At 60.1% G+C, this 27,900-nt stretch overlaps 12 protein-coding genes across 12 annotated transcripts; 5 read left to right on the top strand and 7 right to left on the bottom strand.

The window, feature by feature from the left end:
* Positions 1 to 10: 10 nt before the first annotated feature.
* CcaverHIS019_0212340 (uncharacterized protein) lies at positions 11 to 840 on the bottom strand (the record flags this gene model as incomplete). Its single annotated transcript, XM_060598334.1, has 2 exons — positions 11 to 32; positions 242 to 840. 2 exons carry the CDS (start codon positions 838 to 840, stop codon positions 11 to 13), a joined length of 621 nt encoding a protein of 206 aa, XP_060455138.1.
* A 171-nt stretch (positions 841 to 1,011) lies between these two features.
* rrb1 (uncharacterized protein) lies at positions 1,012 to 2,849 on the top strand (the record flags this gene model as incomplete). Its single annotated transcript, XM_060598332.1, has 3 exons — positions 1,012 to 1,192; positions 1,441 to 2,389; positions 2,522 to 2,849. The coding sequence occupies 3 exons, from the start codon at positions 1,012 to 1,014 to the stop codon at positions 2,847 to 2,849; spliced, it is 1,458 nt and encodes a 485-aa protein (XP_060455137.1).
* A 213-nt stretch (positions 2,850 to 3,062) lies between these two features.
* Positions 3,063 to 6,499, bottom strand: FUN30 (uncharacterized protein; the record flags this gene model as incomplete). The annotated part of the gene is made up of 4 exons (XM_060598331.1): positions 3,063 to 3,776; positions 3,815 to 4,180; positions 4,221 to 6,275; positions 6,470 to 6,499. The coding sequence occupies 4 exons, from the start codon at positions 6,497 to 6,499 to the stop codon at positions 3,063 to 3,065; spliced, it is 3,165 nt and encodes a 1,054-aa protein (XP_060455136.1).
* A 464-nt stretch (positions 6,500 to 6,963) lies between these two features.
* Positions 6,964 to 8,683, bottom strand: RIB1 (uncharacterized protein; the record flags this gene model as incomplete). The annotated part of the gene is made up of 2 exons (XM_060598330.1): positions 6,964 to 6,983; positions 7,039 to 8,683. 2 exons carry the CDS (start codon positions 8,681 to 8,683, stop codon positions 6,964 to 6,966), a joined length of 1,665 nt encoding a protein of 554 aa, XP_060455135.1.
* A 1,221-nt stretch (positions 8,684 to 9,904) lies between these two features.
* On the bottom strand, positions 9,905 to 12,230 carry CcaverHIS019_0212300 (uncharacterized protein; the record flags this gene model as incomplete). The annotated part of the gene is made up of 6 exons (XM_060598329.1): positions 9,905 to 10,012; positions 10,047 to 10,918; positions 10,993 to 11,355; positions 11,405 to 11,688; positions 11,759 to 11,840; positions 11,873 to 12,230. The coding sequence occupies 6 exons, from the start codon at positions 12,228 to 12,230 to the stop codon at positions 9,905 to 9,907; spliced, it is 2,067 nt and encodes a 688-aa protein (XP_060455134.1).
* Positions 12,231 to 12,886: 656 nt separating this feature from the next.
* CcaverHIS019_0212290 (uncharacterized protein) lies at positions 12,887 to 14,741 on the bottom strand (the record flags this gene model as incomplete). Its single annotated transcript, XM_060598328.1, has 2 exons — positions 12,887 to 14,615; positions 14,677 to 14,741. The coding sequence occupies 2 exons, from the start codon at positions 14,739 to 14,741 to the stop codon at positions 12,887 to 12,889; spliced, it is 1,794 nt and encodes a 597-aa protein (XP_060455133.1).
* Positions 14,742 to 15,316: 575 nt separating this feature from the next.
* Positions 15,317 to 16,237, bottom strand: CcaverHIS019_0212280 (uncharacterized protein; the record flags this gene model as incomplete). The annotated part of the gene is made up of 2 exons (XM_060598327.1): positions 15,317 to 16,136; positions 16,185 to 16,237. The coding sequence occupies 2 exons, from the start codon at positions 16,235 to 16,237 to the stop codon at positions 15,317 to 15,319; spliced, it is 873 nt and encodes a 290-aa protein (XP_060455132.1).
* A 58-nt stretch (positions 16,238 to 16,295) lies between these two features.
* On the top strand, positions 16,296 to 17,595 carry FUN30 (uncharacterized protein; the record flags this gene model as incomplete). Its single annotated transcript, XM_060598326.1, has 4 exons — positions 16,296 to 16,399; positions 16,458 to 16,947; positions 16,985 to 17,183; positions 17,219 to 17,595. 4 exons carry the CDS (start codon positions 16,296 to 16,298, stop codon positions 17,593 to 17,595), a joined length of 1,170 nt encoding a protein of 389 aa, XP_060455131.1.
* A 199-nt stretch (positions 17,596 to 17,794) lies between these two features.
* On the top strand, positions 17,795 to 21,882 carry CcaverHIS019_0212260 (uncharacterized protein; the record flags this gene model as incomplete). The annotated part of the gene is made up of 6 exons (XM_060598325.1): positions 17,795 to 17,891; positions 18,111 to 18,671; positions 18,713 to 19,542; positions 19,583 to 20,318; positions 20,354 to 20,871; positions 20,908 to 21,882. 6 exons carry the CDS (start codon positions 17,795 to 17,797, stop codon positions 21,880 to 21,882), a joined length of 3,717 nt encoding a protein of 1,238 aa, XP_060455130.1.
* Positions 21,883 to 22,683: 801 nt separating this feature from the next.
* CcaverHIS019_0212250 (uncharacterized protein) lies at positions 22,684 to 23,365 on the top strand (the record flags this gene model as incomplete). Its single annotated transcript, XM_060598324.1, has 2 exons — positions 22,684 to 22,691; positions 22,834 to 23,365. The coding sequence occupies 2 exons, from the start codon at positions 22,684 to 22,686 to the stop codon at positions 23,363 to 23,365; spliced, it is 540 nt and encodes a 179-aa protein (XP_060455129.1).
* Positions 23,366 to 24,399: 1,034 nt separating this feature from the next.
* Positions 24,400 to 26,592, top strand: STR2 (uncharacterized protein; the record flags this gene model as incomplete). The annotated part of the gene is made up of 2 exons (XM_060598323.1): positions 24,400 to 24,597; positions 24,880 to 26,592. 2 exons carry the CDS (start codon positions 24,400 to 24,402, stop codon positions 26,590 to 26,592), a joined length of 1,911 nt encoding a protein of 636 aa, XP_060455128.1.
* Positions 26,593 to 26,929: 337 nt separating this feature from the next.
* Positions 26,930 to 27,799, bottom strand: bet5 (uncharacterized protein; the record flags this gene model as incomplete). Its single annotated transcript, XM_060598321.1, has 4 exons — positions 26,930 to 26,980; positions 27,217 to 27,430; positions 27,471 to 27,737; positions 27,768 to 27,799. 4 exons carry the CDS (start codon positions 27,797 to 27,799, stop codon positions 26,930 to 26,932), a joined length of 564 nt encoding a protein of 187 aa, XP_060455127.1.
* Between the last annotated feature and the right edge of the window lie 101 nt (positions 27,800 to 27,900).

The raw sequence follows: 27,900 nt of genomic DNA, 5'->3' as shown, positions 1-27,900 counted from the left end.
GGCGTGGCGGTTACCGGGCGTTGATGTTCGAGCTGGGGTCAGCGTTGTCGTCACTTGGAGGAGAAACAGAGGGACAGCTGGAAGAGACGAGGCGGTAGGGAAAGGACCGGGCCACTGCAAAGGACCCGCTCTGGCCCAGTCAGAACATGCCACAACCGCGCAGTGCGCGATGTGCAGCCCTCTCCTCCCACCCCTCCTCGCCCTCCTCTCCCTCAAACCTCTGGGCATAGCCCATACCCACCGCTGGAGCATGGCAATCTTGTGCACCTCCTCGACGCGCTTGAACACATCCGAGCTCCCATCCAGGACAGCCAGCACCTCCCTCGCCACCCGATCATCGCGCTTCACCCCACCCTTCCGACCCCGCTCAGCGCTCTTGAGGAGCCACTTGATCCCCGTCCGCGCCCGCTGCCGATCGGTAAGTCCACGCGGCGTCATGACCGTCTTAGCACGCTTCCTCATGCTGAGCAAGCGCACGCTCGGGCTAGAGAGCTCAATCGCGCGGTGGAGTTGAGGCAGAGGAGGAGAGTTGGTAGCCGCCTGCACCATCGCCAGGATAGAAGCCGCGTGGCGCTGCGCCTCGGCCTTCTTCCCGTGCTGCATGAGCATGTTCGTAAACAGATCCAGGATAGGGTCGTTGCGTAAGGCCATAGTCCCGGGAGCGTAGCCGCGCGCCTCGACGTCGGTGGGGGGAAGGGCGACGGAGAAGGACGACGGGAGGGGGGAGGACGTGATGCGCGCGAGGTCGGCAAAGTTGTGCGTTGGGGTAGTGGTCGAGAGCGCACGGAGGCCGAGACCCAGCGACGGGATCGCGGGGCCGCGTGCGAACCTGGCGAGCATTGTAGTTGTTGGTGGTTGAGTTTGATCAACTGAAACTGGAAGGGCGGATTTCAAGGTGGATGGAGGTTGAAAAGTACTTTCCCACGGTCGAGTCCGAAAAGTTGAAGAGTTGGGTGGCCACAGCTCAATCAATCTCTCCGTCATACTTTCAACTTTGGCCAACAGAACACGATGAGCTCGAAGAAACGCTCAGCAGAAGAGGAGAATACGCCATCGAAGGCGGTCGATATGGGGCAGGATACCGCGCGCGCGGTTGCGGGAGCGGAGGAGATGGGAGAGTTCGAAGATAGGTGGGAGGACGAGATTGAGGCCGAGGTGGTTGACGGTGATGCTATGGAGGAGGAGGGCGATGGTGAGTTCTTTGGAAGGGGTGGGGTTGTTGGCTGGAGCAGGGAGGAGCCGGGAGTTGGCAGCGAGGAGCTTGTCGTCGCTGGCCTGAGCGCCGCCATCGTTGAGCTTCCGCCCGCATTGCGCGCTGCCTGCTCGTTCACTCGCGCACTCTGGCATTCGCTTCGCTTTCCCGCCACCCACCCCGCGGCTATGTGGCAGCTGCAGCGCTGCATCCACCTCAACACACGTTGCGCTTTTGGCTGACCCAAGAATTCACCCATGCCCCCGAAGACGAAGACGCCCCCGAGCCCAAGAAACAGACGTACCTCCCCGGCGTCGCCATGGGCCCCAACGAGCAACTCGTCGCCGACAACTCGGTCTATCCGTGCCTGCACGCGCTGTCGTATGCGTGGCCGTGCCTCTCGTTTGACATCCTGAAAGACGATCTCGGGGTCGACCGTACCGGGTTCCCCCAAACCGCCTGGCTCGTGGCCGGCACCCAAGCCGGCGATATCCCCGGCCAAGGCCGCGCCAAGGACGAGGTGGTGGTCATGCGTCTCTCTGGCCTTTCGAGGACTCAACACGACGACGACTCGGACGGAGAAGCAGACGACGACGAGGTCGACGAAGATGCAAAGCTCGACTTTCTCACTTTACCCCACGTTGGAGCCGTCAACCGAATCCGCGCGGCTCCAGCCACTCCCGGAAACTTGCCCAATCCCTACCATGTCGCGTCGTTCAGCGAGACGGGCAAAGTCCATATTTGGGACGTAAAGCCTCTCATCGACACTCTTTCCGGAGGAGGCAAGCCACGCCAAAAGACCCCCGTTCACACTATTACTGCCCATGGCCGGGCTGAGGGATACGCGGTCGAGTGGGGCCGTTCGGGCCTGTTGACTGGCGACATTGACTCCAAGATCTACCTCACTACCACTACGCCGACCGGATTCTCTACTTCCCAAGCATACACGAGCCACACTTCGAGTGTCGAGGACCTGCAGTGGTCCCCCGCCGAGCCGACTGTCTTTGCCAGTGCTAGTGCCGACCGCACTGTACGTGTTTGGGACGTTAGGACCAAGAGCCGCAAGTGTGCGGTCAGTGTGCGGGCGCACGACGACGACGTCAATGTCATTTCGTGGAATCGGAACGTCGATTACCTTCTCGTTTCCGGGGGAGACGAAGGCGCTGTCAAGGTCTGGGACCTGCGGATGTTCAAGTCGTAAGTCTAGCAGTCGAGCAGCCAAGCAGCCGTAGGCTGTGGGGGGGTGGGGGGGGGAGGGGGGGGGGGAGGGAGGAGGGAGGGGAAGGATGGGCAAGGAGGACAACCTTGGGTTCAACTTGCTGACTTTAGAAAACCCAAGCCCGTCGCCCACTTTACGTGGCACACTGCACCCATCACGTCGGTCGAGTGGCATCCCTCTGATCCGTCCGTGTTCGCGGCGTCGGGCGCCGACGACCAGGTCACGCTCTGGGATCTCTCGGTCGAGGGTGACGACGAGCAGGCTGGCGACGCGCCCGTCGGGCCTGATGGGCGCGTTCTCGACGTGCCGCCCCAGCTACTGTTCGTCCACCAGGGTCAGAAAGACGTCAAGGAGCTGCACTGGCACCCGCAAGTGCCGGGCATGGTGGTGACTACTGCCGCGGACGGGTTTAATGTGTTCAAGACGATCTCGGTTTAGAGCAGAGTAACGTCGAGCAGATCTAGAGTTGGGAGGGCGTGTAGGATACATACCACATATGCAGCTGTGCACTGACTGAGACGACGTTCCGACCAGAATAGGAAGAACCAAAATGCATATGGTAAAACAGTGCAGTGGGCGCGGAGTGCATTGTCAAGACGACCAGGCGCGCAACACCACTCTAAGTCTATCTATCGCCTCTCGTGGTGCGACTCACGCGCCGCCACCACCACCGCGTGCACGCTTGACCTGCGTGCTCGGCATCCTCTCCTCCTCCTCCTCCTCCACCATCGGCTCGTCCTCCACGTCGTCCTTGAACTTGGACTTGAGCGTGGTAAGGAGACTCTTCTTGACCTCGGTAGCCATCTTCTTGTCATCGCCCTCGTCGGCGGCAATCTTGTCGTCAAGCTCCAGCTTAGTCATGCCGATGCTCAGGATGTCCTCGTCAATCGACCCCTTTGTGACGAGCTTGATGACCTCGACTTCGCGCTCCTGCCCGATGCGGTATGCGCGGTCAGCTGCCTGCTTATCGTTGTGCGGGTTGAAGTCCTGGTCAAAGATGACGACGACGCTGGCCGCTGTCAGGTTGATGCCGACACCGCCAGCCTTCGTGGAGAGCAGGAAGACGGTGATGTCCGGGTCCTCGTTGAACTCGTCGACGAGGCCCTGCCGCTCGTCAGTGCGGGTTGCGCCGTCCAATCGAGTCCACTTGGCTCCGATATGGTCGAGCGCGACCTGCAGGATGTCGAGGAGCATTGTGAACTGCGAGAAGAGGAGCATGCGCGTTCCCTCGGCCTTGCACCGGTCAATAAGCGCCACCAGAGCTTTCATCTTGCCACCTTCCAGGAAGGCAGATGGGTCGAGAGAAAACTTGGACAGGTCCGGGTGGTCCTTGACAAAGTGGTGGATCTCGGCGTCCGACATGACCTGGTGTCAGTGGCAGCCACTAGCTACGCAAAGCTCACCTCTAGATCCTCGATGACATAGTCTAACCTCGAGTCTGCCCACTGCGGCGTGTTCAAGCACGCCTTGGCGAGCGCCTCGACCTTGGCTTTTGTGTAGAGTCTCCGGAAAAGAAGCGGGTGGTTGGCCGCCTTGCGCAAGTCCATGAGAATGTTCGACGACGAGGTCTTCTTTGTGTCCTTGGCGTTCTTCTTTTTAACAGCGGGCTTGCCGTCGTCGTCGGCCGCCGCCGCCGCATCAAGCGCAGCGTCGCCCATCTCCTCAATGACCTTGCGCGACTTGCGCATCGTCTCGCGATACAGGCGCGCTTGTGCAGGAGTCATGTCGCACTCCTCGACCTTCTCAATCTTGGGCGGAAGCGTCAAGACCTGAGGTTAGTTCGGGATCAACTGAGTTCTCGAAACTCACATGGGCTTTCCGGCGGCGCAAGACGAACGGCGTGAGCATTGTGCGTGCACGTGACGTGCGGCTCGCTGAGAGGAGGTTGGCCGCGCCAGCGGTCTGCACCTTGAAGATCTGGCGAAGGTACGGCTCGGCGTCGGAAAACATGTCGGTGAGGATGAACATGAGCAGCGACACGAGCTCCTGCAGGTTGTTCTGCACCGGCGTGCCCGTGAGTAACAGACGCCACTGGGGGACGATGCTCAACAAGTCCTTGTAGCGCTTCGTGTCAAACGACTTGAGCATGTGGCCCTCGTCGTAGATGCACGTCTCGAAGTCGATCTTGCGCCGGAAGAAACTCAAGTCATCCTTGGCCGCGACCTGGGTGTACGAAGCGAGGACAACCTCGAGGTCGCCAGCGCGGAACTGCCGCTTGAGATCGTCGCGCAGGTCGGCACGCTCGGCCTGCGACCCGTAGTACGTCTGAACGTCGATATCAGGTGCGAAGCGGCCAAACTCGCGCGTCCAATTCTCGAGCGTCGACGCTGGAACCAAGATCAGGTGCGGGCCCTTGATGCCGTACTCCTTGAGGTGGGCGAGAAAGGCAATGACCTGGATCGTCTTGCCGAGACCCATCTCGTCAGCCAAGATGCAGCCAATCTTGCGAGTGTAGAGGAGGTTGAGCCAGTTGACGCCGAGGAGCTGGTAGTCCTTGAGCACCGTGCCCTCCGAGAGCAGAGCAGGCTGCTGGCGAATGTAAGACGCAAGGATCTTCTTCCTCCGTTGGTCTGTCTCTGCAAGAAGCAGCTCAGAGACCTTGGCGACGTCGATTTTGGCGTCGTTCAGGCCGTCGCTGCGCGGAGTGCCGACGATGCTGTCGCTGGTCGTCGCGGCGCCCTTCCACACCGCCAGCGTCTGCGCGATGTCCTGCGCAATGCTGTCACACCCGTTCAGGCAGTTGTCGATCTGCACGTAGCCCTCCATGATCTCGACGTATTGCTCGAATAACTTGTAGCTGATGCCACGCGCCTTACTGAGCTTGGCCTGGACGTCGCTGGCATCCTCGTAGGGGCGCAGCTTGATGATCTTCTCTGCTTGCTCCTGGGAACACGCCATGGTGCCGGTGAGGACGTCGGCGGTCGCCGTGTTGAACGCTTTGAGGGCCTCGCCCTCAGCGTCGATATCGTCATCAGACTTTCGCCGCTTGCGCCGTCGAGTGCCATCATTCCATGCGTCGCCATCGTCTGACGAATAATGGTCGCTCGCCTCGTCTGGGTCCCGCTTCTGCGCCTGCTTCTGGCGACGTGCGTAGATCGTGCTCTTCTCGCGACGGGCCTCACTTTGCTCGTTCTTCCGGGGGCGCTTCGCGGGCGAAGCGGAGCGGCTGGCCGCAAGGGGGATGGGAGCGGGGGACGAACCTTGGGACGATGGCTTCGTCGGCAAACCCGGCTCGAAGCGATACTTCTGTAGCGATGACGCGAGGTTGGACGTGCTGGACGAGGCTGATGTTTGTGTGGAAGGTGCGGCGTCCGCCTTGGCTTTGGACGCAGCGAGCTCTCTCAAGAGGCCCTTGTCGTCGCCCCCATGTCGTTCAAGCGCGCGCCGGTACGTCTCCCGCTCCAATCCCGGGAACTGGGTCTTTAAGCGCTTGATTGAGCCCTCGATCTCGTTGCTGTGCGTCTGTTTAGCGAGGCTGATGAGCTTGTTGGCCTTGACGCCGCTGCGGTGCGGTGCGCGCGAGGATGGCGCGGAATCCGTTATCAGTGGGACTGACCCAGTTGCCTTGGTCGGGCTCGTCGATGGACTTTCCTCGTAGCGCTTCTTCAAGCGGGACAAGGGCTGCGGCGAGTCGGGGCTAAAGTCTGCGGCCGAGGGCCGCTTGATGGTCTCCATCAGGGCCGTTGGAGAGCCGACGGCGCGGATTGGGGGATTCAAGTTGGACGAGGGGATGAATGTGCCCTTGGCCTTGGGGGGGCCGGCTGGCGAGGACGACGCTGGGACAAGGATCTGGTTGTCGTATTCTGGCGAGACTGGTAGTGGGGCCCGGACGGCTCGCCTGTCCTTCAACTTGTCGAGGAGCGCCTGGGGTTAGAGATGCAAGATAGGTTGGGGTTGGTAGATGGAGGGGTCATAGGTAACAAGGGGAGCGTGAGAATGAGATTGAGGAATACGTGCGAAAGGGTGGAGGGGAGGACGGAAGGAGGGAAAGGAGGGAGGGCCGTGGCGAAGGACAAGTTTGCTGAATGGCACCGGTTGCTGCCATTGTGTAGACTCACCCGGCGCTCCTCTGCGGGTATCGACTGCATCGTCTAGGTTGCTGTGTAGGTTGATGGAATGGACATGGATAGGGGTAGGTGGGTCGAAGGTTTGCGTCGCGTGAGGCGAAGCGGGTTAAGGCGGGGGATATTAGGGACGTCAGGTAAGGAAGGGTTATGAGATGCTGAGGGGATGTGAGAGAATGAGAGATGGCGAGATGGAGAGATGGAGAGATGAGAAATGTGGATGAGAGACAACGGCTAAAGAATAATGATGTGTTTGTGTGATGGAGTGATGATGAAAGAGTAGAGTTGAAAGATGAAGAGAGAGATTGTTTGTTCCAACTGCGGCGCGTTTCACTTCATTACGCGTCAAAACATTTCATCCCATCCTGAATGAATACAGTCATCATCCAGTCACCTTTCACCCATACAACGCTCACGCTCAGCCGCAAACTGCTGCATACGTATACAAGATCCAAACCAATTGATCCATCCCAGACATCCGCCTACTCCTACTCGGGAATCTCAATCACTGTGTGTCAGTGCATGGTCTCACTATCGCCGCTGCCATAGTTGAAATGACTCACTGTGGCCCATCCGCTCAATCTTTGTGCGAAGGTACTTCTCGAGCTCTGGTCCGCGCGTCGTCGTCGCACCCAGCAGCCCAACGCCGGCGCGTCTCGCCCGCCACTCGCCATACTCGGTCTCCTCGTCGTCGAGCTCCATCGCTTCCCGCTTTGGCGTCGAGTGCTTGCACTGCCAGTCACGGGGGACCATGCCGACGCGCTCGGCGATACGGATACCCTCGGCTGAGAGGCCCTCAACCTTCTCAGGGTTGTTGGTGAGGAGACGGACGCCGCCGCGGCCAAGCGCCTCGTCGCCCGCAAGCCCGAGGTCGCGGAGGATCTCGGCAGCCACAGCATACGAGCGTTCGTCAGCGCCATGTCCGAGCATGAGGTTGGCAGTGACCGTGTCGTGCCCCAGATCCTGGAGGTTGTAGGCGCGGATCTTCTCGAGTAGCCCAATGCCTCGTCCCTCCTGCCGCATGTAGATGACCACACCACGCCCCGGGACCAGAGGGCATGAGCCGTTCGTGTCGCCGGGGCTCGGTGCGCGCGATGCCTCAGGCGTGGGGAGGTAGTCGGCCTTGCCGACAGTCTGGGGCTCGGCGATACGGCGCATCGCCTCGTCGAGCTGTTCGCCGCAGTCGCAGCGCATGCTCCCAATCGTCTCGCCCGTGAAGCACTCTGAGTGAATCCGCACGAGCGGAAGGCAGTCGGCATCGTTGTCGTCGTCGTACTCCCCAGCGTCCTCGGCGGCGTACTGTACTGCGCTCTTCGGGACGGACGCTTGTCCCTCTGACCCGGGCTGGAGCCGGCCGACGTATGCGCCGCGCACGACGCGCTCCACGTTCGTCTCGCCGTCGCGCCAACACGCATCGAGGGTACGCGAGCGGATCTCGCGGCGGCCCTTTGGTGCGGCACGCCTTGCGGCGGGGTCGAGCTGGATGGGGTCTGTCACCATGGCGAGGTGGTCCTTGCCGTCGTGGCTGTTGTGATAGAGGTGGAGGAACACCTCGCCGTGCGGTGTGGGGACACGCGTACGGGCCATGCAGCGCACACTTGCCTTGCCCTGCGGCTTGGCAAGCGGCATGCCACGCCCGTGGTAAAAGTTGACGTGCGCCGGTGATGCCTGTTGCAGGACCTGGACGATGGGTGATGGGTCAGTTGACATGCGCCGTGTCCTGTTCTTGGTGGGCACTGGTACGTGGGCTGCAGCAGCGGCGAGCTGGGCCCGCTGGGCAACCTCGGCCTGAAGGCGAACGGAGCGAGGTGCTTGCCTAGACGGGGGGATGGGGGCCGGCTGGGGCTGCGACTGCTGCTGAGGTTGCCGATTAGGAACGGGCCGGCCATTGGGGGTGGAGGGACGGCTCTGGTCGCAGGATGCGTAGGCGCCCGTGTTCATGATGGCACCGTGAGCAATGTGATGGCGTGTGAGGTCGGCTGCGCTGCCTGCGATAACGGCCTGAAGGAGGAGAGCGTCGAATGCCTGGTCGCGTGTATTGCCTTTCCTACTACTGCCGGTGGTGGCCGGGGATGAGTTACCGGAGGGAGAGTCGGAGGAGATTAGAGACAAAAAGTCGAGGTCGGCCTTTGCAATGTGGTGAGAAGGTGGCCGGTGGTGAGAGAACTGCTGTACTTGTGCTGGGGGAGTGGGGAGGACGACGTCCATTGTCGTGTCCCAGAGATGGGATGCAAGAGCAAGTTGGAGGATGTAGAGGGATGAGGGGTAGGTGGAGATGAATGGGTCCTGTGACTCGCTCGAGGAAGGGGGGGAAGTAGATCGGGTGGTGGTTGGCTAATGTGTTGGCTTGCCCTTTGTAACCTTGGTAGGGATTCCTTTTGGGTGGAGTAAAAGGAAAAGCGGGGAAAGCCGAGGGACGATTTCCAGCCGAGTTCTGATTCAAGCCGCCGAACGACTACTGAAGAGTAAAACGTTGATGATGATGAGGAGCTAGGTCAGTGGTAGAATGCAAGTGAGTATGTAGAGTAGTCAAAGTCGAAGTGGGGGAGATTGAGGATGCATACAACCAGATGGACAATAATGTATTAGCCGGCTTACGGCTTGCGGCAAGCGGCTTGCGGCAAGTGGCAAGCTGACAAGTGGAACACTGGGTACTATACTGTCCTGGTCCATGTCCGGCTCGCCGCGCCCGTAACTCGTTCGATGTGCTGACATTCCAAACAACATCCGGCCCAGTAATCCGTGAGCCGGATGTCTGAGCGCAATGAAGAGCCCAATGACCATGACACCATTACCTTAGTCAAGCATTGCAAGGTCGGAGCTTCCGACGTTTTCACTGGTCGGACTACATCCGCACTACAGTCTATCACCCTGGAGCCACGGCTTAGTCATACCCGACATCCGGACCACGTGGCCGGGAAGGTAGCCCCGCCTTGCGCCAGGCGGCGATACATGACCTTCAGGAGTGAATAAGTAGAGCCGACGGGAGGTCGGTCTGGTCTGGTCGCTCAAAGGTAACAAGGTGGGCAACGACGTTGTGGCGTCCCTTGTAATTAGGATAGGATGATCGGCGCTTCTTGACAGTCGCCGGGGATTGGATTGGCGAGGCATCAAGCAGGTGCAGGTGCAAGGTGGCACTTGTCACAATCAGAACTGGCTGACCACATCACTGAATCTGAATGCTGAATGCTGAATGCTGAATGACACTTCTGACGTCGATGGCCGGCGGCGAGCATTTTCTCATTCCACACTCCACGGTGACTAATTATCCAACAGAGCTGAGGCACCCTGTCTATCATAGATGACGAATGGATGACCATGACCATATCTCCGTTTTGCGAGCAACGATCAACGCACAACAGTCTTTGACGGCCTTGGGCCGAGCGTGTACGTGTACTGTACACATGCATTCCCCGAACAAAAATAAGCCTATGACGCCTCCTCTTCTACCTCGTCTTCGGCTGGGGTTGATTTTCCGAACCGCTTCCGCCACCACTCTTTCAACTTGTCCTTGTGCTCGGTGACCTCAATCCACATCTGGTATCAGCGCAGTTTCATTGCCGTGACTAACCGCAGCTCCAAGCACAACGGATGTGTATGCGATAAACACGATCGCGAGGGCCATATTCTGGAACACGACACTGTACAGCGGTCGGTAGACTTGCAGCTCGTCCTTGTACCAGTTGACCTTGACGTCGCCACTTCCCAGTCCAAGTAGGCCCAGGAGGGCAACACACGTCCCGACGCTCAACTGGAGACCATGCACGACCCAATGTGTCGCGCCTTTAAAGTGGTACCGCGTCATGCTCCTCATCGCGCAGAGAATGAGTGTAATTCCGGCGGCGGGATAGAGCCATAACGTCCGTTTGAGGGCGGAACGCACGATACTTGTGAGCGCCTCGATTCCCAGGAATGCGGCGTATACCCGCATTTCCTCGATATCAAACCCAGCAGCCGTGGCGTTCTGGTCAACCTGGTAGAGCTGACCGAGGAGGGCATCGGCCTCACTGTCGACAACGATACTGCTCGATTGGCAGGCTGCGTATAGTAATTGCGCGAGGTACGTGTATGCCTCGAGTTCCACATCGCCTGCGATGGTGCCATTCGCCATGCCCTGCAATATAGTGTACTGGGCTTCAAAGTCTGGGTTCGTGTTTAGGCGGTTTAGGTTGATGGCTATTCTCCGGATTGCGGGAGAGGCAAGGGGTTGATTGTTCTGGGCGTAGGAGACGGCGGTGAAGAACATGTTGCCGGCGTCGACGATACCAAAGGCAAAGCTGTTGATGGATACCGTGTTGACCATGCCGAAGAGGAGCAGCAGCATGGAGAAGTGGAGGGGAAAGTGGATGATTTCATATAGCCATGTGCGGCCAGCGTCCACGGGAACTTCTTGGCGAAAATGTGCGAATAGGAACGACCAGAGGTCGTACATGACCCCGATGGCTGGGGTTAGAGGGACCGGGCGGGCGTGAACGCAGTTGAGAGAGGGGAGGGGAGGGGAGAAGAGCCGGACGCACCGAGAAACACCTGCGCGTACGTCGCCGTATCATGCTGTCCCAACCCCGAAAGGGAGTTCTGGAAGACTGTCGTGAGATTGCTAAACCCCTGTCCAAGAATAATGAGGGTAAGACTCCCATACCGCTCAGCAACGCTATGCCACCTAACTGGCACTTGTACCCCCCAGATGACCTGAACCAGAATAGCCCCCATATCCACAAGTACGCTAGCGTACATGAGGACGATCTTGGCGGCAGCAAGTCCAGTATTTCGAGCCGGGATAGTGGCGGCTAGTACGGCGAAGATGCAGGTAATCGCAAACGAGGCGGCAAAGAGTGCTGGCGAGGAAACAGGCCGGCCGGCCTTCTTTCCCAGCACAACCACTGATGTCAGCTTGCGGCGGGGTGGGTCAGATTGGGAGAAGAGTCGTACCCATGACATATTGGGCTGCTAGGAGGGCACGGTGGAGCGCAACAGCTATTGCGACAGTTAGGAAACTGTCACCTGCCAAAGAGTGGGCGACAGCTTCGGTACTGCTCATCTCTAGTGTCGGGACGGTTAAGCGCGACAGGTCCCATCCCCCCGAAGCCGCGCCTATATAGACGAATAGAAGGAGGTGGAGTGGTTTGAGGAGGCGGTGGACGGCGTCGTCGCCCTCGTACCGTATATCGTAATGTAGTTGTGTGGTCCAGAGGCTCACGATGACCACGTAGTACCTGGGGGTGAGTCAGCGGCGTAGGGAGGGAAGCCGCAATCACAATGGCAATCGCGGGCGTGTGCACGTACCCAAAGTAGCTCGGCATCTCCCCAGGCGTCTGCAACTCATGGCTCCCATTAAACGCGGAGAGGATAGCTCCAACGGCCAGATCTGGCATCAGCCCAACCCTCCGACCCTCCTACCATAAAACAAGCTCAACCAAGTGGTAGCGGTATCCTCGATCCGTAACCACGCCCCGTGTGGGTCCAACAACGGGCGCATGAGGAGTGGCAAACGCACGTATTTCGTCCTCCGCCGACCCAGGATAACAGGATACGCTGGGGCCACTGACGCGTGCCGATCAACCCTCGGGCGGCCTGAGTCGTCGTCGTCGTCGTCGTCCGAACTGGAGCTTGAGCGCGATGGAGGATGCTCATGGATGTCTTGAAGAATGTGCGGTCGGAGGGTGAGTGGTTCCGGAACGGGCATTGAGGTGCGGCGATCCACGGGTACGCGCTCCCTCCTCTTCTCGGTGTCGGGGTCCTGGTCCAGGTCTTGCATGCTGAGGGAGATGGGAGGTGGTTACATCGCAAGGCAGTTGGAAGTTGGTTGTTAGTTGTTCGAGTTGAACTTGCCTTGGCGTGGCGTTCTTGGCTGGATACGACTGCTAGGACTGGCCGCGTTTGTTCCCCCGTGACAATATTGCGTCAGTGGCAAGTGAATGGAATGTTTTAACAGTTTAGGAGTTCGGCTCATTCAACCATTTTGGAGATGATCATCGACTTACCCCCCGGTAATAAACTGTACGGAGCAACGCAGCGCCGAAAGGCTATCCCGGTTAATGGGCGGCATGGGCGGGCGCTGGTCTTGTCCTACTTGGCTGTCAATAAGCCCCGTCATCGCGTCGTGGATCGACCGTACACGACCGCGCGCCTCTGTGCCTCTGCATTCACGAGGCCGAGCATGATTACACTACAGCTCATGGCCTATTGGAAGCGATGACAGTGAGGTCAACCATCTCATCGTCCGTTCTGCTCTCTCTTGGGACGTTGCTCCCATCGACACTGCGCTGCTGTTCGTCCTGAATATCTGCCTCATCGCGTCCCCCGGTCATCCCCCCTCCCTCTTACAACCTCCATCTCTTGTCAGAACTACAACCCATGCATATACCCGGACTGCTGAGGCTTCTATCTACATCGCCACACCTAGGACACAGCTTAGAGACGCGCGCCGCGCTGGTTGGAGAAGTTGGCGGTGATGGGGGCACGTGCCTCTCCAGGGTGGGAGGGGAAGATGGCACGACCGTCGACCTTGGTGACGATGTCCCACTTGGCGGCGAGCTGGTCAGCCGTTGCGGGGCGGTCGTTGGGGAAGTAGAAACCGCCGGTGCGCATCCAGCGGTACTCGGCCGCGAGACCACCAAACGCCTTGATGATGACGCCGTTGTCGTGGCAGAGCGGCGAGGCGAGGTATGCCGAGATAGGGGCAACAAAGTCGGGCTTGAACGTGTCAAGGAGCTCCTGGGTCCAGACGGTGGCGGTCATGGCAGTGCCGGCAGAGGGGCACATTGCGTTGACGTAGATGTTGTTCTTGCGGCCCTCGATGGCAAGAGCACGCGTGAAGCCGATGATGGCGGCCTTGGCAGTGCCGTAGTTGGCCTGGCCGTGGACACCGGTCACACCGTTGGGAGACGAGGTGTTGAGGATACGCCCGAACTGCTGCTTGTACATGTAGGGCCAGACAGCCTTTGCCATCTTCCACGAGCCGCGGACGTGGATGTCAAACACCGAGTTAAAGATCTCGGGAGTGGTGTTGATGAACGCCTTGTCACGGAGGATACCGGCGTTGTTGATGAGAGCGTGGACGGTGCCGAAGCGGTCGATGACAGCCTTGACAATCGCCTCGGGCTCCTCAACGCTGCCGACAGCGGCGATACCGACACCTCCGAGGCGGTTAACCTCGTCAACGACCTTGAGGGCCGCGGCGGCGTTGATGTCGTTGACAGCAACGTTGGCACCATACTGGGCAAAGTAGCGGGCGTAGGCGGCACCAAGACCGGCACCGGCACCGGTAATAAGGACGGTGTACCCCTTGAAGCTGTTGGCGACCGAGGGGCCCTGGGGATTGGGCTTGAGCTGGGGCTGGAGCTTGACAATCTCCATCATCTTGGGGCCGTCGCTCTTGCCGGGGAACGTCGCGCCCTTGCTAAAGTCCTTGACCTTGGGCCAGGCAACGTCGACAGCGTTGGGAGTGAAGCTGTCGTCGGCCTTGAAGACGTGGCCCTCGGACTGCTGCCACTTGACCTCGCCGTAGAAGCCAGCGCCGACCTCGAAGAGGCGACCGCCGACGTCGGGGCCATTGCGAGCGGTAAGAACACCAACAAGGGGAGCGATGTGCTCGGGGCTAAGGTGCGAGAGAACCTCGGGGGTCATAACCGTAGCGGTCATCTGCGAGGCGGCGAGGGGAGCGATGGTGTTCGCCTTGATGTTGTACTTGACGCCCTCGGCGTTGAGGACCTGCGCAAAGGTGATGAGAGCCATCTTGGCGCCCGAGTAGTTGGTCTGGCCTCCATTGCCGTAGATGCCGGCGGGGGAAGCGGTGTTGACAACGCGGCCAAACTTCTGGGCACGGAAGAGGGGCCAAACAGCCTTGGTGATGTAGTAGGCGCCCTTGACGTGGATGTCGTAGACCTCGTCAAACTCCTTCTGGGTCATGTTGCGGAACGACTTGTCGCGAAGGATACCGGCGTTGTTGATCAGGACGTGGACGGTGCCGAACGCCTTGACGGCGTCGCCGATAATCTTCTCGCCGTCCATGACCGAGCCGACAGAGACAGCAGCCTGGCCGCCAACCTGGCGAACCTCGGCGGCGACCTTCTCAGCAGCCTCCTGCGAGACGTCGTTGATGACGACCTTGCCGCCGCCGCGGCCGTACATGAGGGCGTAGCTGGTATCAGCGGCGATCCCAGTGACGAGCGAGGCTTGGGACTGAGCGGGATGGTACTCACGAGCGCCCAAGGGCACCACCACCGCCGGTGATGACGACAACGAGGTCCTTGAAGTCGAGGCCCATGATTACTAGTGAATGAGAGTGTGGGAAGATGGAGAGTAGCGCTGTCGCCGTGCTGTGTCTGGTTAAGTATTTGCCTTGCAATCCCAGAAGGTCCGGTACAAGGATGACCCCCCTGGCCGGTTGTTGGTGGGCTTTGAGGGTCTGTTGGAGCAAGCTGGGGTGACCGGTCATGTCCGCCCGGTTGCCGAATGCCGGTGTAGCCGTGTCTCTCTCTCTCATACTTACCCTTCGGTGTCTCTCCGCTCCCATCAAGGTGCACAACGGCATACCGTTCGTTGGCTGGAGGGTCTGGCATGCACAGGCAGGTCCTTCTCGCCACGCGATGCATGCATACCCGCCCACCATACGTCCTTCGTTGTGGCGTCCCATCGGCCGCGGACTGCAGCCACCAGCCGACTCTCGGTCCTTACCACGCTGCAGACTGCGTGGAATACCCGGCCCTAGTATTATAGATTACCGGACATCTGGCCTTGGCGCGACCAACATGCCAAATGGTGACGTGCACTCTGGCGTGCAATCTAATGGGACACGACATGGACATGGAGCTCAAGACCATATCGTGATCCACATTGACTCTACAACTGGATGCGCGTGACGTCCTTGGCGACCTTGACGCACAGCGCGCCCACGTGCCAGCCCGGATGCTCGGCGAGCACGGGATCGGTGTGCTGAGCAAGACGCGCGACGAGGCCAACGGGGAAGGGCGTGGCCTCTGGATTGATATCTCCTCCTTCCTGTGGAGAGGGACACAGCGCCCATCCGAAGCTCGCGTGAAACTCGGGCTGAGCATGATACAGAGGCAGGTGCATCTTGGCCAGCACGCCCTCTTGCTTACCGAGTAGGTCTGCGAGCTCCCTAGCCCCCGCACCGACACGGAGGCCGAGGAACGCGCGAGCGCCGGGGGTTGGCTTTCCGCGCCCGGCCGCTTGAGTCGGGCCGCCCAGGGTGTTGTAGTATACGACTGGCGCGCCGGCCAGGCTCAGCGAGAACGCCCCGGCACCTGAGAGGGTGCGGGAAAGGGTAGAGGGAAAAGATTTCACCGCATCACGACGGAGAGGGAGGGGATGGGAGAGAGAGACGTGCAGCTTTCCGTCGGTGGGGACTAGGGCATGAACCTCACAGGTAGAGGAGGCCTCCGCGAGAGTGGCGTCGATGGTGCGCCGAAGAGGAGCCGAGACATCGAGCTCGACGTAGACGTGGGCGTAATAGTCACCGTCGGCGAAGGGTCGGGACCTTACGCGGCCCTGGTGTGCGGACGGGTTGTTGTGCGCCGCCGACGCCGAGTCAAAGGTGGATGGGAGGGAAGGCAGCTTGCGGATTCGCTTCAGGCCAGGGGCGGGTTTCTCCACTGGTGCTTTCTCCGTGGCTGAGGGGGATGAACTCGATACCTTACGCCTGCTGTCAGCTCATAGCTTCAGTCGAGCTCGCCTCTTTGGAGTTGACTCGCGGTCACTATCGTCGCTGGACGAGAGGTATTCGAGCCCTAAGCCCAGCATGGTGGAGGTATTGTTGTCAACAATCGAAATTTCAGATCCGCTCATCTTGTCATTCGCCATGTACTGGTACATCTCCTTCCTCCGCCCACCACCAGTTGGCCTTACTCTTCCGAGCGATGGAGTCGTCATCACGCCACAGGTCGCCAACGACCTGCGCACAGAGTGGGTCTACTACCCTTTGGCGGCTCGATACTTGCCATTGGTGAGCCGCTGACATTAGATTGCGTGAGGAACCCACTCCCATCTCCTACGTCTGGCAGCGCGTCGCTCGGCCTGTAACGACCAAGCCTGCCGAACTCACGATTTTCGATCCGCCAGCATCCACGTACCGGCCGCTTACGGTACCATTGCCCCGCACCGCGCGGGCTGGCGAAAGATGGCGCCTGGGTCTGTTCTCCCCGCCGCACGCGCTCGAGGCACCATTGCTCTCTCTGTCGGAGGCGGTGGTGCCTGTCATGGGAGTGTGGAGCGAGGCGATTGAGCTGCGCGCCGGCGAACCACCACAGGCCGGGCCTGTGCGTGGTGTCGGCACCGACAAGAAGGGAAAGGCAAAGGTGAAGCGGGAGGAGAAGAAAGGCAAGGCCAAGGAGAACGGCAAGGCCAAGGAGGAGGCTAAGCAGACGCGTATCACGCGCGCGTGGCCCCTCCCTCCCGGTACATCGGAAGCCCAGCTCAAGCTCGTCGAACAGACGAGCTTCGACCTCGACAAGGTGAGCTACCTGTGTCTAGTGCGCCAGCTGACGGCAGAAAGTATGGGACTCGGGACTGGCACTCGCGTCCTGGCTCTTCCGTTGGCTCAACGAGAGGCATCAGAACACACAGGCGCGTGAGGTGCTCACCCGCCTACGCGGAGCACGGTCATTGGAACTCGGCAGCGGAACGGGGCTGGTCGGTATCGCGCTCGCCCTCCTCGACCCCAAGGCCAAAGTCACAGCGACGGATCTTGGTGAGCCATCCGTTCTTGGCTTCCAGCTGACGCAGACTCTGCGATGGAGATCATGCGCGAAAACGTCGCGCTCAACAATGTCGCGCAGCGGGTAGAGGCGGATGTGCTCGACTGGGACGCGCCGCTGCCTAAATTCGCGGCAAACATACCCGTTGTGCTTGCGGCTGACGTGACATATAACACTGCGTCGTTCCCCGCGTTGGTTGGAACACTGGAGAGGCTACTGAAGGCTAAGGTGGACGGTGGGCCGCCGCGACTGCTGCTCTCGTACAAGCAGCGCGACCCAGGCGAGCGGGAGCTGTGGTCAATGCTGAGGGATCGTGGGATTGGGACAGTGATGGTGGACACGGTGCAGGGCGCTGAAGATCGTGGAGAGATCGAGATCTGGGTGGGAGGCGTAGGGATAGCATAGCATATCATAAACCAGGACATCGTCTGATGTATTTTGAGTGATGGCTCGTACAACGAGGAGGATGACGTGGGGTATTTGTGCGGGGTAAGGGATGCCAGGGTCAATTTGAATGACCACACCACGTCGATTCGCCGCTCAACCCATCTTGATATCTTCATCCATCTCATCTCTCTGAACAACAGGCAACAACAATCGCGCCATGCTCCCCGCCCCGCGCGCGCACAATGTTGCGGCGCCGCCAAAGGCTTCGGCTTCGGGCTGGGCGGACGATCTCGACGACGATGATGGGTGGCAGGGTGAGTCGCGTTTGGTCCCCAGTGTCGCGTGCACATGTGCATTCGTGTTCCCATCGACCCGCCCTGCATCACTGCCAGCAACTGTACTAGCCTCGCCGTCCTTGGAAAAGCTGTGCTCGAGTTACGCGCGTAGAGCCGGGGGCCCCGTTTCACCTGTGCCCGCACCCGCGCCCGCGCCCGTGCTGCGCAGCTCGTTCTGGCTCACGCTAACGCCTCCAGATATGCCGGTCGTCCGCTCCGACGACTTTACATCCGAACTAGACGCCATCGATGACAAGCGATATGGTTTCCGCCCACCAGCGCGACTTGACGTTGACGAGAAGGAGGCGGCGGCCATGTCGAATGCGACCGGCGTGCGCCTCGAGCTCGAGCCTGACATGCTCACGACCGACTCGTGGCGTGAAAAGGCCGACGTCGACGAGGGCGAGTACACACGCCTCCGGCTGAACGAGGACAACGAGAGTGAAGACGTTCACATGCGCACACGCTACCTCTTTGACGAGGACAAGGCGATGACGCCACTCAGCCAGATGCAGGCGACCAAGGAGCTGCTGACGGAGGGGCAGCGGATTGCGTACGTCGGCCTGTGCCAGCTCATTGCGCGGCGCATGGTGCGCGACATGGGCCGCGGGTGGGATGGGACTAAGGAGAAGGCGCGCCAGGCCAAGATGTGGAAGGGGAAGGGGCGGCCGCACGACGTGGCCGCCGTTGAGAGTGGGAATATCTGGATGCTCAAGATCATGGCGCGGCTATACCAGCACATGGAGCTGAGCCCCGATGGTGAGCGCTGTTGTGGAGCGTAGGTACCGGCTGACACGTAGAGCAGCGCATGATCGAGAGCCTCGCCGAGCACGGTGTCGACCCCGCCGACCTCGTGCCGGCGCTGATGGCTACGCACACGGTCAAGAACCCCGAGTTCGACCCCGAGGCCAAGCGTCGTGCAGACCTGAAGATCGAGGAAGAGCACCTAGATTCTGTGCCGGAGGAGGAGGATGACCCCGCCCCGCCATACGAGGAAGCGGTAAAGACACCGCCCGCGCACGAGCCGGCATCCCGCAAGCCCCTCGCGTCCCCACCGCAGCAACCACCTGCCTCCACCTCGACAATACGGGCCATGCCCTCACTCTTCGATGACGACGAGGCAGAGCCATCACAGACAACACTGCCACCACCACGCAGCTCGTCGTTGCGGCCCATGCCGAGCCTCTTTGATGATGACGGGGACATGGGGTCGTCTTCATCGCCAACGCCCCGACCAGCTGAGGACGACGACGGAGACATCGCAGGCGGCCTGCGCCCAGCGTCGTCATCGCCACGCCGTTCGTATGACAGCCCTGGACTGTTGGAAGCACGACGCTCGTCTGATGGGCGACGCTCGTCTGAAGGGCGCCGCTCGTCGGAGGGCCGGAGGTCGGCGGACAGTCGGAGATCGTCTGGGAGCCGCTCGTCAGGCGAGCGGAGGAGATCTGGGGATGCAGCAACAGAGGTCCCCCCCGGATCCCCACCCAAGCCCGTCGAGACCACGCCCAGGCCCGAGCAGGCCGCACTAGACGGCGGCGAGGACTTCCAAGCCATGCCTGCGCTGCCGGGCGTGTCCACGTCCTTGACTGCTGCAGACGAGACGGTCACCTTGGATATTCGATGGACCGTTGTGAGTACTGCATCACCCCGTTTAGCGTCACTGACGCCAGCTCTGTGACCTCTTTCTCGTTCTCATCGCCGACTCGATGTACGACTCGCGCTCGCGCGCTTTCCTCGAGCGCGTAGCCAACTCCCTAGGCTTCGTGTGGCTAGACATTGTGCGCTTCGAGAACCGTGTGACGGACGCGCTTGAGATCGAGGAGAGCGTTTCGCAGCTGGAGCATGGCGACGTGATCGAGAGCCGGAAGAAGAGAGGCAAGACACGCCGATACGCACTCATGGGCGCTGCTGCGGCTGGCGGCGCGCTCGTCATCGGTCTCTCGGCCGGTCTCCTCGCACCTGTCATCGGTGCTGGGCTCGGCGCGGCTCTCGGTGTCGTCGGCATCAGCGGTACGGCGGGCTTCCTCACAGGCGTCGGCGGCATCACCATGATCACGACTACGGGTGTGCTTACTGGCGCGAACATTGCCGGTAGAGGTATGGCAAAGCGTACTCGCGAGGTGAGAACGTTCATCCTGAAGCCGCTGCACAACAACAAACGCGTGTCCTGCTACATCACCGTGGGCGGTTTCATGGCGGGCAGGGGGGACGACGTGCGCCTCCCGTTCTCCGTCCTCGACCAGATTGTCGGTGACGTCTTCTCGGTACTGTGGGAGCCTGAGATGATGGCCGAGATGGGTAACGCCATCGCGATCATCTCGAACGAAGTCCTGTCGTCCGTTGGGCAGCAGATCCTGGCCGCCACCATTGCAGGTGTTCTGATGAGCGCGCTGCAGTGGCCAGTGTGTGAGTTGCTGACATCAAATGTCAACTAACAACAGTGCTTGCCAAGCTCGGTTACCTCATCGACAACCCCTGGTCCAATGCGATGGACCGCGCTAAGGCCGCAGGCCTCGTGCTCGCCGATGTGCTCATCGAGCGCCACGTTGGTGTCCGCCCAACCTCGCTCATCGGCTTCTCCCTTGGCGCACGTATGATCTTCTACGCGCTCCTCGAGCTCGCACGCCGCGGCGCGTATGGCATCGTTCAGGACGTGTACCTCTTCGGCGCGACCATGACGGCGAACCGGCAGACGTGGCTTGACGCGCGCAGCGTCGTGGGTGGGAGATTTGTCAACGGCTTCTCAACCAACGACTGGATGCTCGGGTACCTTCTGCGTGCTGCCACTGGTGGCCTACAGACTGTCGCCGGTCTGCGACCCGTCGAGACCGTGCCGGGGCTCGAGAATGTCGAGGTCACCGACCTTATTCACGGCCACATGAGCTACCGCACTGTGATGCCGCAGCTGCTCGCGCGTGTCGGCTTCCCCGTCACAGCCGAGTACTTTGACGAGCCTGACGTGAGTTCTTGAGTTGCTTGTTGAAGCTGACGGCAGGACCCAGACCTCGATCCGGACATCCAGGAGAGGTACATTGTGCATGGCGAAGAGGAGGAGCCACAGAAGCAGAAGAAGATCCTTGGTATCTTCCCGCGCAAGAGCAAGGGGAGCCGAACCAACTCTGGCGTGAGTACGCCCGTGCGCAGGTCGGGCGACACTGGGGCCGTTCCTGCGACACCGGCACAGGACGACGACGACCTCCCTCCCCGTGAAGACGGCCCTCCGAATGAGGGCCACCCACCACGCGAGGAAGAAGCCGATATCGGGGAGAGGCCGCGTGTCTCCCACGAACCAAGGGCCTCGGACGACTCCCACAGAGTCTCGTCAGACGTACCTCAGACGTCGTCACTTGACCCTGCAGACGAGGAGGCAGCGGTCCACCACATCCCCAAGACGGCCGGATTTGACTTTGCTGCGATCGGCAAGGTGCTCGGTAAGGACCTGGATGTGACGAAGATTGAACACCATCCCGCACCTCCACCAGAGGCGCGGCCCACGTCACCCTTCAAGGCGCCAGAACGCACCGAGTCTGCTCCGCCGCACGCTGTGTCCCCCACCCCCGCCGACCTCACCAGCCCACTGAGGAGCCAGACCGCCATCAGCTTCCACGGCCTGGCAGTCGAGGACGACGGTGACATTGCGATTATGGCGCAGAAGCAGGCAGCCGAGCAGGCGAGTGCGAGTGCGAGTCTCGAGATGCCGAGCTGGGACCGGCCTGCGTGGCCCGTCGAGGAGAAGAAGAAGGCGCCGTCCATCTTCGGCTTCAATGCATGGGCGCCTACCCAAAGCGGAAGCGGCTCGTACAACGAGGTGGGAATGCGTGCAGCACCTCCGGCTCGCCCACACCCACCCGAGCTAATGGCCAACCCATTCGCCAATCCATTTGCGTCAAATGGCGAGAGCTCAAGCTCGGTAGGGACTGGACGTTCGCCTCCCAAGCGGCTGGAGATGGCGCTCGAGAACCCCTGGTAGGTAGGGCGCTTAGATTTTAGAGCGGAGCTAGTCTAGTACTGGGCCGCAGCACGCAGCGAGCGGGAGGATGATGCAGGCATATTCTCACGGGAGACGCAGATTTACGGTATGGGATGACGTGAGGATCCTACTCGGCCTGTTCTCGACCGCGGCCTAGGATTGTAGGATTCTAGATTCCAGCCGCTCTGCAAGCGTACGGCGGAGATACTCCGCTTGCAGTCTGGGTTGGACGATAAGAATTTCTCAACTGTGATAGTATGACGTTGTGCCTACGTCTGCACGTGCACCCACGTGTCCTCCGTCGGCTTTGAGCCCTCCGAGGCATGCCACGGCCGCCACTTACATCTGGCTTTTCCCACTGACAACCTCACCAGTCTGCCAGTCTGCAGCCAACTATGGTCCCCGGCATACCCCCGCATCGAACACTCTTCCCCTGAGAATCCAATGCGTTGCCGAGTCGCACTCGCACGGTAGTCGCACAGTCCACGGCCGGCAGCGGCCAACGTCTCCTCTCCTAACTCCCGAACTCCCTAACATGACGCACGGCCAAATGTTTTACTCACACTCTGTAGGCTCAGAGTCTGAGTCATGCAGACTTCAGCGACGTAGAGGGTATCAGAGGCTCAGACAGCGGCGTAGAGGGTATAAGAGGAGGGGGCGAGGCTGGGGAGCATCATCACATATCCCCGCCTCACAGCCAGTTCCATCAATCATCACATAACCCGGCCTCACAGCCTACACACCACACTACCACACCGCTCCCGCTCATCAACCACAACCACAACCACAACCACAACCACAATGTCAATGTGAGTGCTCATTCAAGGTGGCCTGGACCAGACCGGCGTCCTTTCCGTCTCTCCCGCCCTCCATCCTTTCCTTTGTCACCACCTACCTCCCCTCCCCCTCCCTCCCCGTCGGCCCTCTCGCCCGCTCTATGGCTAACCCCAGCGCAACATCCATCAAATCCCCCCTTGCGCTCTTCACGCACGTCATCGTCTACGGCCTCTGGATCCTCTCCATCATCCAAATCACAAAGTACAAGGACATGTACGGCCAGGGCGTACACATGTACGTCCCCGTTGTCGTGGCCATCTGCACCATGGCCTCCCTCCAAGTCGTCTACCACGTCATCTACTGGATCTCCAACAGCCGTCCCCTCTTCTCTGTCGGCAAGATGATGGTCAGCATGGTCTTCTTCGCTTTCTACGCGTTCGGTACCGCGGTCGCACTCACCGTCCAGCGCCATGACTTTTGCCCAACCCCGCCAGTCGGGTACTACCCCACTGGCGCACAGTACGGCGTCAGTGACTGCCAAGGCGTTATTCGCGGTATGATGGGTCTCACTTGGGCTGTGTTCATTTGCGACCTCCTGTATATCGGTTACCTCGTCACTTTGTCCCGTTACGGAATGGCGACCCCGGTTGGGAAGGCAGGCGAGATCGTCGTCAACCCCGACGAGGAGAAGGCCCCGGTGCACTAGACGCCATCACCATAGCATAGCACCTCCTTCCCCCCACTCCCCCTACTCGATATTACTTTTAATATTATGCATGCCTAGACATCTAGACAAGATATCACTCGAACGTAAGACTCTGGGTTGTGGATACATTGTACGTTCAGGATGGTTGGTCGAGGTTAGTAACGGGGGGGACTCCCCGAACTGTATCAACTAGACATTAAGCGACAGTTGGCAAGTGAGGGCTATGCAGGATGTGCAGCATGTGCCAAGAAGGGGATTGAAGTAGCTCAGATGGATGGCTGGAATGAGTGTGGCGCAACCACATTCGAGAGCCTACGAATGCCTCTCGTCCCCGATAAACATCTGAGAGAGGCACCTTTGACACAGCGTCCAAACCTCAAGTATTCAGGACTCGCAGTGTGACGCATGCCGTGCCGGAATGGCGAGCCATGGATACTGGCCAAGGAGTTGGGAAATGAATTGCGGAGTTGGGATGCGTGGTCGTCACCACAAGTTGCCACTCACTTGCCAGCTCTCCAGAACCGCGGCCAAACTCACACTTATACCTCAGAAGTCAAAAACCCAAACCCTTCTAGCCCTCTCCCCACAACTGTCGACCTAGCCTACTCCTCGAGCCAAAAGAATTACTCGTGTTCCTCCTAGCCGAGCCAAAAGAAGTACTCGTCTTCCTCCTAGCCGACTCGAACGACTGACCTCGACATTACTAGTGTCGCGCTCTACCAACTGAGCTAAGGAGGATTCGATATTTGTGAGTGTTGATGTTGTTTAAGTGGAGAACGAACACACTAGAACGCGAGTTTCTCCTCTTCCTATGTATGGACACTTGTTGGAACAACCAACTCCGCATTGCGGAACGCGTTGTGTGCGCGTGGAAAGCCGTAAAGTTGAGCTGACGGAAGCAAATCGGCTAGCTTTGGTTGATAACCACCTCAGCACGTAACCTCTCGTGCCTGAGCGGATTGCACGGTCCGAGTAACGACTCGAAATGCATTCCATCTTCTGCCTTTTACATACAATCTCATTCCAATTCAATCATGAGCGCTGCCGCGACGCCAGCCGCGTCGGCCCAGATCCCCCTAGGCTCGTCTGTTCCGCCGCATACGCCGCACGCTATCTCTGTGTCGCTACCGTATTGGGACGATAATATTGGTTATGAGGAGGGCGAGAAGCGCGTCGTGGACCGCATGGAGACTGGGTATCCCCGATTCTTTATCCATCGGTCTGTCCAGAAGGTGAGTCTACATGTTGAGAGATGGGTTGGAAGAGAGCGACGCGTGATGTGTGATGGAGTGATGGTGTTAGCCGAAGTGTGATGGGCGATCCCAAGTTGGTGGGCTTTGTAAGCAGCCTACCGGCCCGCACCAATTCCAAGCTGCGTGTGGGTGTGTTTTCGGAATGGGGAGGAGCAGCTGGTCCAGCCGCGTCGACCGCTGTTGATCAGCCAGAAGGGCTATTGTTGAGGAGCGACGCTGGGCCGGGGAAATGGAAACCGTGGACACGTCCGCTCACATCAGCTCGCGGCCCTTTGCCTCGCTAAGTTCGGTAACCCCGACGAGGAACTTTGCATGCTCTTCCCCTCGCCCAAAGTCGCTGCGGAGGCGCGCGACTTTCTCGCGTCGCGCACGCCTCCGGTGTCCTCCCGTGCTGCCGAATTCGTCGTGTGTCCCGGTGCGAACGCACTCCCTTCGGCGAAGGAGGCCGTAACCGCTATCGACTGCCTTGAGCTCCAGATCATGCTTTTCGCCAAGGGTGACTGGCCCGCCGCCAAGCAGTTCTGGCAGCACACGGGTGACGGTATCTCGTCCCGCATGGCTGAGCGCGCTCTCGCTTTCCTCGGCGAAGCGCCGGCCGGCGCGCAGAATCCGTCTACGCCCCCTACGCCCCCTACGCCCTCCGGTCCCGCGCGGGGTGGGTACTCCCGTAACCGCCACTACGCGCGTATGACGAAGGGTGTAAACACGCCCGCGCCCGCATCCCAAGGCGTCTCGGGACCAGACGCCGAGGTGGCCGACCTCGGAACGTACGTTGAGGAGCGGTATGGGCGGAACCTCCCACTTTTCAACGCACCGCTCGCCAAGCAGGCCCTCAAGCGCCGCATTGCTGGTGGCCTTCTCCCCTCCGACGAAGAGTTCGGGCAGGCCGACGCCGAGGTCGCACGCGGTGTGACCCCCGACGACGTCTACCTCTTCCCTGGCGGCATGAGCGCGATCTGGCACGCTCACCGCGTCGCAATGTTGGCGCGGCAGGCAAGCGGCAAGCCCGAAGGCAAGAGCGTCTGCTTTGGCTTCCCGTATACGGACACGCTCAAGATCTTGCAGAAGTGGGGTGCAGGGTGTCACTTCCTCGGCCTCGGTGACACGAGTGCTGTCAAGGACCTCGAGGTCCTCCTCGCGGAGAACGACAAGGCCGGCGAGGCCCCGATCCTCGCTCTCTTCTGCGAGTTCCCATCCAACCCTCTCATCCGCTCTCCGGACCTCGCCCGTCTTCGCGCTCTTGCGGATCAGTACGGCTTTGTCATCGTCATCGACGAGACGATCGGCAACTTCTTAAACGTGGATGTTCTGCCGTACGCAGACATGGCGGCGTCGAGTCTCACCAAGATCTTCAGCGGCGACTCGAACGTCATGGGCGGTTCGCTCATTCTCAACCCCAAGAGTTCGCAATATGCGGTGCTCAAGGCAGCGTTGGACAAGGACTACGAGGACAACTACTACCCCGAAGATGCGGTGTACATGGAGCGTAACAGCCGCGACTACCGCGGCCGCATCAGACGCGTCAACGACAATGCCTTCGCCATTACAGAGTACCTCCACTCGGTAAGCCTCATGGCCGGTCCTGGCGAGGACAAGGTCATCAAGCGCGTATACTACCCGCGCTACGAGACACCCGAGCTGTACGCTGCGTGTGCGCGCACGCCGTCGCACGGGGCGGGTGGCTTCGGTGGCCTCTTCTCCCTCACGTTCACGAGTACGGCCGCCGCGCGCGCGTTCTACGATACGCTTCCTTGTGCCAAGGGCCCGAGTCTGGGTACGAGCTTTACGCTCGCATCGCCATACGCAATTCTCGCACACTACACCGAGTTGGACTGGGCCGCGCAGTTCGGTGTGGAGCGCGATCTTGTGCGCATCAGCATTGGGCAGGAGGACCTGCCGAAGTTGAGGGGTTGGTTTGAGGCGTCTATCAAGGCGGCGCAGGCTGCTCAGGCGGCCGAGACCGCGCCGGCGTAGCAATGAGCCATCCGCATGGGCTGGCGTATACAGGAGAGGGGAGCAGAGGAGGAAACCAAAAGTACGTAGACTTGTGTCCAACCACGGCCGCCAAGGCTGTCCAACCAGCACCGCCGCGCTGTCAACCAGGGCGTTGTAGCTGTCCAACCAGCGCGTAATTGTAGCATTTAGATGTAGGCATTGACTTGGGAACGAGGTTGGCTGAAGGCAGTCAAGGAGGTGTAGGGCAGAGCGGACGAGCCGTCGTCGCGAGCTGTGAGTAGTTGTTGATTAGCGTGACGCGCACCCTGCAACATCATGGAACATCTCGTAGCACCCAGTATACAACGGTATCGCTCTAGTTGAATATGGACAGATTGCGCATGTGTCGGTCGACGGCGGCGCGGAACTGGTGTGAGCGGATACGGAAGATAACGTAGCTCTGTCAAAGGGTGAGACGCGAGTTCAATGACGGCCGATAAGGAGACGTACAGCCGCCAGCCCGACGCACACACTGCGCTCTCCACATTCTGAGGCGCCCACAGTGACCTCCTCACCTGGTTCAACAGGTATTCCGCTGCCCTCTCTCCCCTACCCGATCCTCCACCTCTGCTTCCTCCTTCGCAAACCATCCACCAGACTCACTTGGTCATTGTCGATCCCCTGTGTCCGCGAATCCATCTCGACGAGCGGGTTGCGCACGACATAGTCGATGAACGGGCCGGTGTGGATCTGGCGGAGCACAAACCGCAAGCTGTCGGCGCTCGGGTCGCTCAGCAATACGAACTTGAACCCCGTAAGCGTCTCATAAAGGTGAAGCCGGTACTGCGCCGTCTTGAACGACGTGAACTGCTCGTCCCTGTGATCAGCCTCTTACCTCTCTTCTACACTCCACGTACTTCCCGGACAGCTTCTTGACCATGTTCCGCAGACTCAGCACGACGCCATATACGAGCTTTGCCTCCTCGTCGAATGGCAGCCCCCCCTGCCTCTTAGGCGGGACTGTCGGTACGCCTGGCGTTCCGGGCCCCGAGGATGAGAAGATGCTCTCGCGCGCCCCAGGGGCCACCGGCGCAGCGAGACGGTGCACCCCCGGCCGGTCGTCTGCGGGCGTGCGCACAGGCCGCGTACGGTGCCAGTCCTGGTAGTAGACGCAGTCGCAGTGACTGCGTTAGCGCGTACGAGAAGAGGCGTACCGGTCAAAGATGTATAGTGAGTAGATTGTCATGGGTTAGGAGATGGAGAGATGATGGAAACGCGAAGTGGACGCGATCACATGGAATGGAGGCCACGTGGGGTCACGTGAGATGACGAGGTGACGCTGGGTTA

This window comes from Cutaneotrichosporon cavernicola, assembly GCF_030864355.1.
Source record: "Cutaneotrichosporon cavernicola HIS019 DNA, chromosome: 2".
Taxonomy (NCBI): domain Eukaryota; kingdom Fungi; phylum Basidiomycota; class Tremellomycetes; order Trichosporonales; family Trichosporonaceae; genus Cutaneotrichosporon; species Cutaneotrichosporon cavernicola.
The sequence above is the reverse complement of the archived record's forward strand: the minus strand, read 5'-3'. Positions and strand labels throughout refer to the sequence as shown.